This window comes from Dendropsophus ebraccatus, chromosome 8, assembly GCF_027789765.1.
Source record: "Dendropsophus ebraccatus isolate aDenEbr1 chromosome 8, aDenEbr1.pat, whole genome shotgun sequence".
Taxonomy (NCBI): Eukaryota; Metazoa; Chordata; class Amphibia; order Anura; family Hylidae; genus Dendropsophus; species Dendropsophus ebraccatus.
In genome coordinates, this window is record NC_091461.1 from 56,196,452 (window position 1) to 56,208,293 (window position 11,842).

The 11,842-nt window shown below is 41.3% G+C and overlaps 1 protein-coding gene across 1 annotated transcript; it reads right to left on the bottom strand.

The window, feature by feature from the left end:
- Positions 1-2,879: 2,879 nt before the first annotated feature.
- Positions 2,880-11,001, bottom strand: SRGN (serglycin). Its single transcript, XM_069979112.1, has 3 exons — positions 10,869-11,001; positions 6,020-6,149; positions 2,880-3,227 (listed from the first exon to the last, which is right to left on the bottom strand). The coding sequence occupies exons 1-3, from the start codon at positions 10,948-10,950 to the stop codon at positions 3,059-3,061; spliced, it is 381 nt and encodes a 126-aa protein (XP_069835213.1). The 5' UTR covers positions 10,951-11,001; the 3' UTR covers positions 2,880-3,058.
- Positions 11,002-11,842: the final 841 nt, after the last annotated feature.

Here is an 11,842-nt window from a genome sequence, read left to right on the forward strand (position 1 = left end):
TCCCTTTAAGAGCAAAATGGGTCCCTTTAAGAGCAAAATATGTCCCTTTAAGAGCAACATGGGTCCCTTTAAGAGCGACCTGGGTCCCTTTTAAGAGCGAAATTGGTCCCTTTAAGCGTGAAATTGGTCCCTTTAAGAGTGACCTGGGTCCCTTTAAGAGCAAAATGGGTCCCTTTAAGAGCGACCTGGGTCCCTTTAAGAGCGACCTGGGTCCCTTTAAGAGCGAAATGGGTCCCTTTAAGAGCGAAATGGGTCCCTTTAAGAGCAAAATGGGTCCCATTAAGAGTGACCTGGGTCCCTTTAAGAGCAAAATATGTCCCTTTAAGAGCGAAATATGTCCCTTTAAGAGCAAAATATGTCCCTTTAAGAGCGAAATATGTCACTTTAAGAGCAACATGGGTCCCTTTAAGAGCGAAATTGGTCCCTTTAAGCGTGAAATTGGTCCCTTTAAGAGCTACCTGGGTCCCTTTAAGAGCGACCTGGGTCCCTTTAAGAGCGACCTGGGTCCCTTTAAGAGCGAAATATGTCACTTTAAGAGCGACCTGGGTCCCTTTAAGAGCGACCTGGGTCCCTTTAAGAGCGAAATATGTCCCTTTAAGAGCAAAATGGGTCCCTTTAAGAGCGAAATGAGTCCCTTTAAGAGCAAAATGGGTCCCTTTAAGAGCAAAATATGTCCCTTTAAGAGCGAAATATGTCCCTTTAAGAGCAAAATATGTCCCTTTAAGAGCGAAATATGTCCCTTTAAGAGCAACATGGGTCCCTTTAAGAGCGACCTGGGTCCCTTTAAGAGCGAAATTGGTCCCTTTAAGCGTGAAATTGGTCCCTTTAAGAGTGAAATTGGTCCCTTTAAGAGCGACCTGGGTCCCTTTAAGAGCGACCTGGGCCCCTTTAAGAGCGACCTGGGTCCCTTTAAGAGCGACCTGGGTCCCTTTAAGAGCGACCTGGGTCCCTTTAAGAGCGAAATATGTCCCTTTAAGAGCAACCTGGGTCCCTTTAAGAGCGACCTGGGTCCCTTTAAGAGCGAAATTGGTCCCTTTAAGCGTGAAATTGGTCCCTTTAAGAGTGAAATTGGTCCCTTTAAGAGCGACCTGGGTCCCTTTAAGAGCGACCTGGGCCCCTTTAAGAGTGAACTGGGTCCCTTTAAGAGCGACCTGGGTCCCTTTAAGAGCGAAATATGTCCCTTTAAGAGCAACCTGGGTCCCTTTAAGAGCAAAATATGTCCCTTTTATAGCGAAATATGTCCCTTTAAGAGCAAAATGGGTCCTTTTAAGAGCGAAATGGGTCCCTTTAAGCGTGAAATTGGTCCCTTTAAGAGCGATCTGGGTCCCTTTAAGAGCGAAATGGGTCCCTTTAAGAGCGAAATGGGTCCCTTTAAGAGCGACCTGGGTCCCTTTAAAAGCCATTTGGGTCTCTTTAAGTGCAACGGGGGCCCTTTAAGAGCGACCTGGGGCCCTTTTAGAGTGAAATTGGTCCCTTTAAGAGTGATCTGGGTCCCTTTAAGAGCGAAATGGGTTCCATTAAGAGAGACCTGGGTCCCTTTAAGAGCGACCTGGGTACCTTTAAGAGCGACCTGGGACCCTTTAAGAGTGATCTAGGTACCTTTAAGAGCGACCTGGGTCCCTTTAAGAGCGACCTGGGTTCCGTTAAGAGTGACCTGGGTCCCTTTAAGAGCGAAGGGACCCACGTCGCTCTTAAAGTGACCCAGGTCGCTCCTAAAGGGACCCATGTCGCTCTTAAAGGGACGGGAGCCAAGTTGCTCTTAAAGGGATGGGACCCAAGTCGCTCTTAAAGGGACGGCACCCAGGATTAAAGTTAAATGGAAGTCACTGGTAAAGGGGCGCTATTTTCAAGCACTATGTATTTCCCTGGAAATGCAAATCTAGTTCTTTGTATTGTTTGATTATACTTTTCTACTTTTAAAATGACTCACTGATTGTGGGGATCCACCTCCTCTTATCCTAGAGGGAGGAGGGGCCATTATTTGAATTAATAAAACTTTATTTGTTGTACTAGTAAATATTCTTTTGTCCTGCCTAGCTTACAGGGGCAAGAATACCCCCCATTATTGTGCCGCTGATGGGACTAAGGGAAAACACATTATCCATCAAATGTACCCTTCAGGTGCGGTTTGCTATTAAACTCCATTTACTTAAATGGAACTGAGTTTCAAAACCCCACCCAATCTAGAGACAACAGTAGGGGGAAAGTGGCCATGTTTTTGTTAAGCTGGATAACCCCTTTAATTCTTTGAAGGCTGGCTGTGAGTTCTTAGGCGGACTTTTCTGCTCTTATTCCCTCCCTCTCCCTCTTTCCCTGTCTTCTCCCTTCCCCTGTCTGTCTTTGTCTTTCAAAAATTTTTTGTTGTAGTGTGATGTCTTGTTTAACATGCTATTCTGCGGGTGCAATGTGGTACCTGGGTGTGAGTATTCTCTATCGTTCTTTATATGACTGTAGGCTGGACCACATTGGTCGGGGGCTGTAAGCTTTTTCTTGTTCATGGACTTTTAGACTGACGTTTACCCTAACTGGACTCTAGTTGTACCACTTATCTGCTTGTTCTCGCATTGTATTGATGTGCTTGTACTTTGTGTAAAACCTTTAATAAAAACATTTTGAACCATAAAAGCTACATGTGTCATGACCATGTGGATTTGATTTCTTACACATCGACTAGTAGGTAATGATTCATTATGGCCAGCCAGCCCTACCTTCCATTGCTCAGAATTCAAAACTTTGTAATCCTATTGTCATTGCGTAAAATCACCAGCAGAGGGGGTTACAGGGCTTAGAGGCTTTGACATTGTTATAATATTAAGATTGTTATAATTTTGAATATTATTTTATTTTGTTTACCAGAAATCACAAAGCAGGATAACATGAACAGTGTGGAAAGGTTTATTGGCTCATAATCACACCGACAAGAGTTAAACAAGATTTTGCCACACATAATATAGAAACATTTTACTGAAGCCATTGGTGGTTACAAGCAGGAGCAAATAGTTTTACGGTTTCTTATTCATGATGCCTTCAGGTCAGTGCACAGAATGCACAGGTGTGGTTACACAATAAAATTCTCCTCACTAAAATATTGCTTGGAATCCTTTGTCTCATATAGATCATTTTCACTTGCAGAGCCAGGACCTTCTCCAGAGTATGGGCTGTTACCTGATCCCAAATCTTCTGCAGAAAATGCATTGGATGCTATGTAAGACTCTACCCTCTTGGATCTGAAACAAAATCATAATGACAAATAATTTATCTGTGGCTTACATCTAACCACTATAACTATATAACTTTAAAGCCTCTGAAACTGTCATTGCAAAAGATCTTTTTGCAGGGGAAGTACCTCTTGTGAAAGTGTTTGGTTTTTCTGTATATGGCTTAACAAAGTTACTACATATACACACAAACACAAACAATATATATATATATATATATATATATATATATACTGTATATATATATATATATATATATAATTTATGCAACAGTTAAGCTGCTGCAGCAGCAGCCAGATCCCCACTGACCAACTAATGGCATTATACCATCATAACAGTGGCAACAGTAAGGAAATACATATTGTCAATCAAGACATTGGAATACAAATAGAAAGCATTTTTAGGACCACACCGGTTATATCACACCCTCCCATGCTCCATGTCTATTTTCATATCCTTTAGATTGTCTCTGACAATTTTCATCTTGATATGCTTCAAACCACTCTCTGCCTTTACACAACTGTCTCAGTAACGTTTCCAGCCAGAGCCACTATCGTTCTTCACTTATCTCCATTATCTAACAGTCCTCTATCAGATATTCTTATATGACATAGTTCCTTTATGTTCTCATACAATATACAGTACATAATTGCGCTCCAAATGTCTCCTAACACTTAACCCTGTTGCACTTAACCCATAGTAGAGGGATCCTAATGGCTACATACATGGATACCAGTTATTAGTTATCTCTGTAATGTGACATTATTATGTACATTATTGTTGCATTATAAAATATGTATTTGTGCTGTGACATCACTGTGTGCCTTATTGCCATACTGCGACTTCAGTGTGTGCAATAACACATCTGTTAATTTTCCCAGACAGTGACTTTGCATTAAAGGGGTACTCCAGCGAAAAGCTTTTTCGCAGTAATTGAAACACATTACAAAGTTATATAACTCTGTAATATGCTTTAATCACCTATCTGCTCCCCTTCCTTATCTTTCCCCCCCTCTATCCCCCGCCAGGAAGTGACGTAAACTTACCTAATGACTGTTGACCCCAGGCTGTTCTGTGGCAGCCATTTTGTGACAATGACATAATCAAGAGGGAGGCAGGTCTAATCCCTGTTAAGCCAGCCTCCCTTTGTCATATGACTCAGGTTGCTCAGCTCTGATTGGCTGAAGAAGATGTAAGCCATCTAACCGTTCTACAGAGTCAGTTAGACATCACAGAAGACAAAGTGCATTATAGGAAAGCTCAAACCAGGAAGTAAAGAAAAAATCAAGCCACCAACTGGAGCTTCAGGGACCTGCAAATAGTGGGATTGATTTCAAATAGTGATTGATTTTTTTTTTATCAGCAACGCAGTGCCCCTTTAAGTTGAAATCTGAAATCTGACTCCTTAGATTTTGCCCACTAAGTAGGCTATGGTTTGTTTGCCCTAACAAAATGAAACAGAATACAGCAATGCACTTCTCAACATTCAGCACCTTCCGCTGCCTCCTTATTGTCCCTCCCTGAGTATACTTCCCTTAAGGCCCAAACAGGTCCAGATAATGATCAGTCAGTCTCTACTGTTGGTGAAGACAGGGGTTGGGCATGAAGGATAACTCCCAGCATACCCTTACTACTGCTTAGGCCATACTGGGAGCTGTCATTTTACATTGTAAAAACATCATCAAAGCTTTCCCCTTACCTAGCAGTTGGTATATGATTATCTCAGTAGAAAAAAAGTCCCTGATTCGCTACAAGCAACAGACAACTCGTGCCCGTCACGGCAAGTAGTGAACCTGTTGTTAAAATTTAAATTTGAATCCCACCCCTGCCTCGGGGATATCCATCCATGTCGTGAAAAAGCAGAAGTGATTGTGAATCAATTTTGTCCGCTTTAAAGTAAAAACAGGAGCACTTGGGGGTCAGCAGTTACCCCCAATAAAGGTTTTTGCAGGTGGTGGCCAAGGGTTCATCAAACTGTTATGAGGGCCAGGCATCAAGTAGGTTATGGTTTGAGTCATGGCTGGTTTGTTTGCCCTAACAAAATGAAAAACAAGAATGAAGGACAAGGCACTACTATATCTGTAAAGTGGGTAGCTCAACCCAATATGACATGAAAAAATCATAAAAATCAACAAACAAAGAGAAAGCCATGTCACACATACAAGGGTGGCATGTTCCCAGAAAAAATGATGGAATAGACTGTATGTGAAAGTGAAAAATGATACAGATTTTATTAGTACACAAAAAATGTACTAATAAAATCTGTATCATTTTTCACTTTCACATACAGTCTACCCTAACAAAATGAAACAGAATACAGTGATGCACTTCTCAACATCTAGCACCTTCCGCTGCATCCTCATTGTCCCTTCCTGAGTATACTCCTCTTGGGGCCCAAACTGATCCCTATAATGATCAGTCTTGTTGATCGGCCCCTGTTTAATGAGCCTTCGCACAGCTTGTTTGTCGTGTAGGCTGAACAATTTCTGGATCATTTGTGCAGCCCTTTAATTTTATCACTGTCAGCTGCACTTCCCATTTCCATTGGCCAATAACATTGTTACATGGGTCAATTATCGGAATCAAGTGTTTCTATAAATGCTCATTTTGCTGATAATTGGCCTTATGAAAAGTCCTTCAAGGCCTTCAGTATAAGATGTATGGGGACCTAACAAGTCTACTGATAGATGATGTTGGTGGAGATGGGGGTTGGGCATGAAGGATTTTCCTTTTAGCAGTCCCCACTCCCAGGATCACCTACACGTAAATGCCTGATAAATGCAATGTGTTTACCAACTTACATTGGGCTGCGATCAATTACGTTACTCTCTTCGGCTTGATCATAAGTTGCTTTTTCTTGAGCACACGCTATGTCATTGTCTCCTGGTATGCAACGAATCCTTTGGAATCTTTCATTCTTCGTAGGAAAACCTAGAGGCAAATGATAATTAGTGTCTGGTTAATACTAAGAAATGTATTTCTAATAAATTAATAGACACACATCATAAAAAGTTTATAATTTATTGCACAAAGAAAATGCTGGAGTACTTTTTTAATTTTATGAGCAGAGGAGAGAACAGAGGTTGGCAGAAATCAATTGTTAAAATAACAGCTAGATCGGCCAACTAGGTGCAAGTGGGATCCCTGAAACGCTTTCCTGACTGTAAATCAATTGTAAGTGCATCCTTAAGGCATGCTTACAATTAAGCTAGGTTGTGCCAGGGTCCTGGCACAACCACTTGGCACATAACCATGCTGCTGCCATCTGTATCCAGGTGCCAGGTCTGACTAGCTGAGGCCAGATCTGCACCTACTGAGGGTGGTGCTGGAAAGAGCGCAAAACAGATGAGTATAGAGTAGCGCCTTACAGTGGGGGTACAGCGTATATTCATCCTGTTGGTGCACAGTGTATAATTCATTGTTATGTAAGAGCAAAATAAGTAATTCATTCTTGTGTGGGGGCACTGTGTATATAATTCATCCTTATGTTGGGTACCATGTTTAATTCATCCTTATGTGGGGGCACAGTGTATTTTTCATACTTGGGTAGAAGCGCAGTATATAAATTATCCTTGTACATTGTATCATTCATTCTTGTATGAGGCCCAGTGTATAATTAATTTATTAGTGAGGGTCAGTATTTGTAATTATGGGAGCACAATACCTAATCATTAAAGGGGATGCGGTAAATAATTAATTCATGTGTAGCAGGGTTATATTAAGGAGGCACATTGTGTGGCAGAGTTATATTAAGGAGGCACTGTATGTGGCAGGGTTATATATAGGAGGTACAGTGTGTGGCAGGGGTGTATTCAGGGGGTACAGTGTGTGGCAGGGGTGTATTCAGGGGGTACAGTGTGTGGCAGGGGTGTATTTAGGAGTCACCGTGTGTGGCAGAGTTATATTAAGGAGGCACTGTGTGTGACAGAATTATATTGAGGCACAGTGTATGGCAGGGTTATATTCAGGAGGCACAGTGTATGGCAGGGTTATATTCAGGAGGCACAGTGTATGGCAGGGTTATATTCAGGAGGCACAGTGTATGGCTGGGTTATATTCAGGAGGCACAGTGTGTGGCAGGGTTATATTAAGAAGGCACATTGTGTGGCAGGGTTATATTCAGGTGGCAGTGTGTGGCAGGGTTATATTCAGGAGGGACAGTGTGTGGCAGGGTTATATATAGGAGGTACAGTGTGTGGCAGGGGTGTATTCAGGGGGTACAGTGTGTGGCAGGGGTGTATTCAGGGGGTACAGTGTGTGGCAGGGGTGTATTTAGGAGTCACCGTGTGTGGCAGAGTTTTATTAAGGAGGCACTGTGTGTGACAGAATTATATTAAGGAGGCACAGTGTGTGGCAGGGTTATATGCAGGAGGCACAGTGTGTGGCAGGGTTATATTCAGGTGGCACAGTGTGTGGCAGGGTTATATTCAGGAGGCACAGGGTGTGGCAGGGTTATATTCAGTAGGCACAGTGTGTGGCAGGGTTATATTCAGGTGGCACAGTGTGTGGCAGGGTTATATTCAGGAGGCACAGTGTGTGGCAGGGTTATATTCAGGTGGCACAGTGTGTGAATGGGTTCTATTCAGGAGGCACAGTGTGTGGCAGGGTTATAGTCAGGAGACACAGTGTATGGCAGGGTTATATTCAGGAGGCACAGTGTGTGGCAGGGTTATATTCAGGAGGCACAGTGTGTGGATGGGTTATATTCAGGAGGTACAGTGTATGGTAGGGTTATATTCAGGAGGCACAGTGTATGGTAGGGTTATAATTAGGAGGCACAGTGTGTGGCAGGGTTATATTCAGGAGGCACAGTGTGTGGCAGGGTTATATTCAGGAGGTACAGTGTGTGGCAGGGGTGTATTCAGGGGGTACAGTGTGTGGCAGGGGTGTATTTAGGGGGTACAGTGTGTGGCAGGGGTGTATTTAGGAGGCACAGTGTGTGGCAGGGTTATATTCAGGAGTCACAGTGTGTGACAATATATTCAGAGGGTACCTTGTGTGGCATTATATTCAGGGGGTAAAGTGTGTGGCAATATTTTATTTAGGGGTACATTGTGTGGAACGGTTATGTTCAGAGGATACAATATGTGATCATGTTTTATTGATGGGATACATGACCTAAACAGTGGTAAGGTTATGCTGGGGTGAAACAATAACTCCCAGCATACCCTTACCACTGCCTTGGTCATACTGGGAGCGGTCATAGGAGCTTTACCCTTACCTAGCAATTGGTATATGATTATCAAAGTAAAAAAAAAATGTCCATGATTCGCTACACATGACAGACAACTCGTGTCCGTCACGGCAAGTAGGAAACCTGTTAAAAATTATAATTCCACCCCTGCCTCAGGGATATCCATTTGTGTAGTTAAGAAGCAGAAGTGATTGTGAATCAATTTTGTCTGCTTTAATATTATAACAGAAGCACTTACAGAAGCAGCAGTAACACAACACCTATCAAAGGTTTTGCAGATGGTTGCCACGGGCTGTTACAGAACAAAATCTTAACAGGGAAGATCCCAACCAAAGGACCAGTATCTGCTCCTTTGTGCAAGAAGTAACAGGAGAAGCATTGCCTGATCCATACAAAATGACTTCCAGAGGGCTGCTGAAGTGCATATTTCTGATGAAACTGGAGTGAAGTCCAGGGGGCTATACACACTATTGAGTCATATTAAGAGTCGCCATGATGAAATTCACCAAATTGGATCTGCCTGTAATTTTTTTGTTTGACTTTTGTTGTGATTGTAGTTTTAAGTTGTTTGATTATTTCGGTTTACATTGATGGGTGAAATGTCATTTTGTTGTCTGATATATGGTTGAAGTGTTCCTTAAATTTTAATGTAACAGTTTATTATGGAACATTAGCTAAGTTCTTACAAATAATTGTATAAGCTGTGAGCAGAAAGATACAATAGTTAAGTTAGGTGTTTGTAACACAAACTGAAGAGGTTCAAGATAAAATCATTAGAGATTTATCCTCTATTTCATACTGTTACACCACTACATTAAACCAATACTCACCTGCCTAGATCCCACACAACTGCCCCTGCTCAGTCCCCACTGCTTGGTGGGAGGGGTCTGGGAGCTCTAATAGCAGGTGTGCCTGGTGTATGGGTGTGGTTGTAGCGTGCTTAATGCTGACAGTAAGTGCTGTGTCTTATTGAAGTGCGTACTATGGCTGATAGGCCTTGCACAAAGAGAAAGCTGGTGCTACTATGTGCTGTGAGGGCTGAACACAGAATTGTGCTGCTATAGCTATATATTGTTACTGATAGGTGCTACAATGTTGTCAGAGGCAAGTGCAGCCTCTAACACAGTGTTAGAGGGTCTGCACAAGTCAGAGCTACACAAGAAATACGTGCTTTGGTTAAGAAAAGTAAGACCTCCCCAAGAGAGCACCAGGAGTATTGAACAGCTAGGAGACCCAAGGTTGTTCAGGTAGCTGGTTAGGGTCCTATGGGCACTGTTTAAGGGGTAGTATGTGTGTGTGTGTGTGTGTGTGTGTGTGTGTGTGTGTGTGTGTGTGTGGTGGGGGGTTCTATGATGGAACTATAAGAAGAAAATATATAAGAAAATATAACAAGGGTGATGCAGTAAGCAAGTATGTTCCATCAGTATGATCATCATTATCGTAATAGATATTATTGCAGTAGATTTCCATACCGTTCGAATTTTCCACACTTGCTCCATTACTATGTGTTATTTTCTAGTGCATAACCCTTTACCTGAATCCTTCCAATAACCCTACCTTTACAATACTGTTTTATAACTCTAAACTTGAATCATACATACATACATACATATATATGTATCTTGAATAATTAGTAGGAGTTAGTAATTTACTCTAACCCCCATTTATCTTCACCTAATGACTAAATAAAATCTATTTTAACCATGGTCCAAAACAGGAAAACATTATCGGAATATACACTGTAGGAGTAGCTGACACACTATAATATACTATAAATGGCGTCATGAAATGAGTCAGTCTTCCTTACAATTTCCCACAAACCATTTAGCAATTTTACAACAAACTAAAAAAAAATGGATGTATATGAGTCTCGCTTACATAGCAGTAATAGACAGCAAGACTTTTAGGAAAATACATTTACGTTAAGAAAAATTACATCTATGAAACGTAAATGTTTCAAGCCTATTGCCATATTGCCCCCATTTTCTGCTGCTCTAGCATCATAAAAGTGTGCCCTCTTTTACTAAGCCTTTACGTTCCTAGTGGTTTTCCACTACCTTTTTGAAATAATATATAATTTGACTATGTATACAAAAAAATGCGTAAACAATTAGACAAGTTTTATGAGTAACATGATAAAACTATAACTAAGTTGCCTACGTACATTTTATTTGTGTTACGGTTGTGACAAAAACTACATAACACATACTACTATATAACAAACACATATGATCCATAGAGTATAACTAAAACGTTGCGAAGATTCTGGCAAAATTATTATAAACTTTTAGTCAAATTTTAATATTTTCTGCCCTGTAAAGGTAACACATTATCCCATTGTGTTAATACTAATAGCATAGATTCGTAACCTAGAAGATGCCTGTCACATATATTATACTAACGAATTGTATATAATGCTTGTACTATAGCCATAAAAAAGTGATAAAAAAGTTTACCTTGTACAAGGCTTCCAGCAATGAGGAGCATACAGGATAACAAGAACATTTTCTTGCTGTTAAAATGCAGAAGTTCCATCATCTGTAGAGCTATGTTTCACAGCTTCAAGGCAAGATAGCGAAATAAGAGCAACAAGTTCCTCAGCTACTTAAGGTTTCCGACTAAAACCACTAAGACCAACCCTTAATTTGTCACAGTTTCCTGCCCAAATGTTAATGTACACGTGTAGCCAATTTAAGGTGAAATCTTCTACGGAAATAGGTTTTGAGATAAACACGAGACATTATGTTCTCATGGAATGTTTAGAAATTTGCAGATATTTTTATTTGAATGCCTCTTCAGTGGTTTCGGTTCTGGAAAGAGAAATGGTTGTGAAACATAGTAAAGTAAGCTGAAGCAGATCTACCCACAACAACTTTCTTTTTAGAGGGGGAGGTTATAATGTTTCTATTTTATCACATCACAAGAACTAAATATTTGATAATAAAAGTAAAGGTAAGCATATCCAATAGAGTAGTAGCTTGATGGCAGGATCGTTGATAGAAATTCCCAGATAAACTGCTGGAAGTATATATGGTCCCATACACACAGGTACCTTGGAAGGACAGCGTACACCACACTGTTATTAGTAGAAGGGGGTAGCTACAGCCTAGCCCCAACAACATTAATGACACTTGATTCATTATAAATTTGTCCCCCCCCCCCCCCCCCCCCCCCAATCACCTTCACATATTTTATTTAAACAGTTGCATTGTCAGGGATCAGGGGCACAGGGGCATATTGATTTGGTTCTGGAACCAGGGGTATGGCCATTTCTCTAAATTGCCCCTGGAGCCATTTTTTTAACACAACAAACACCGTTTTTCGCAATGCTGCGTGGCAAAAACTTGCTGTTGTAGCATCATTTCCAGGCTTGTCTCCCATTAAGTGCATCTGGTACATCATTGGTCTGCAATTGCAAAGGGAGCTGCCA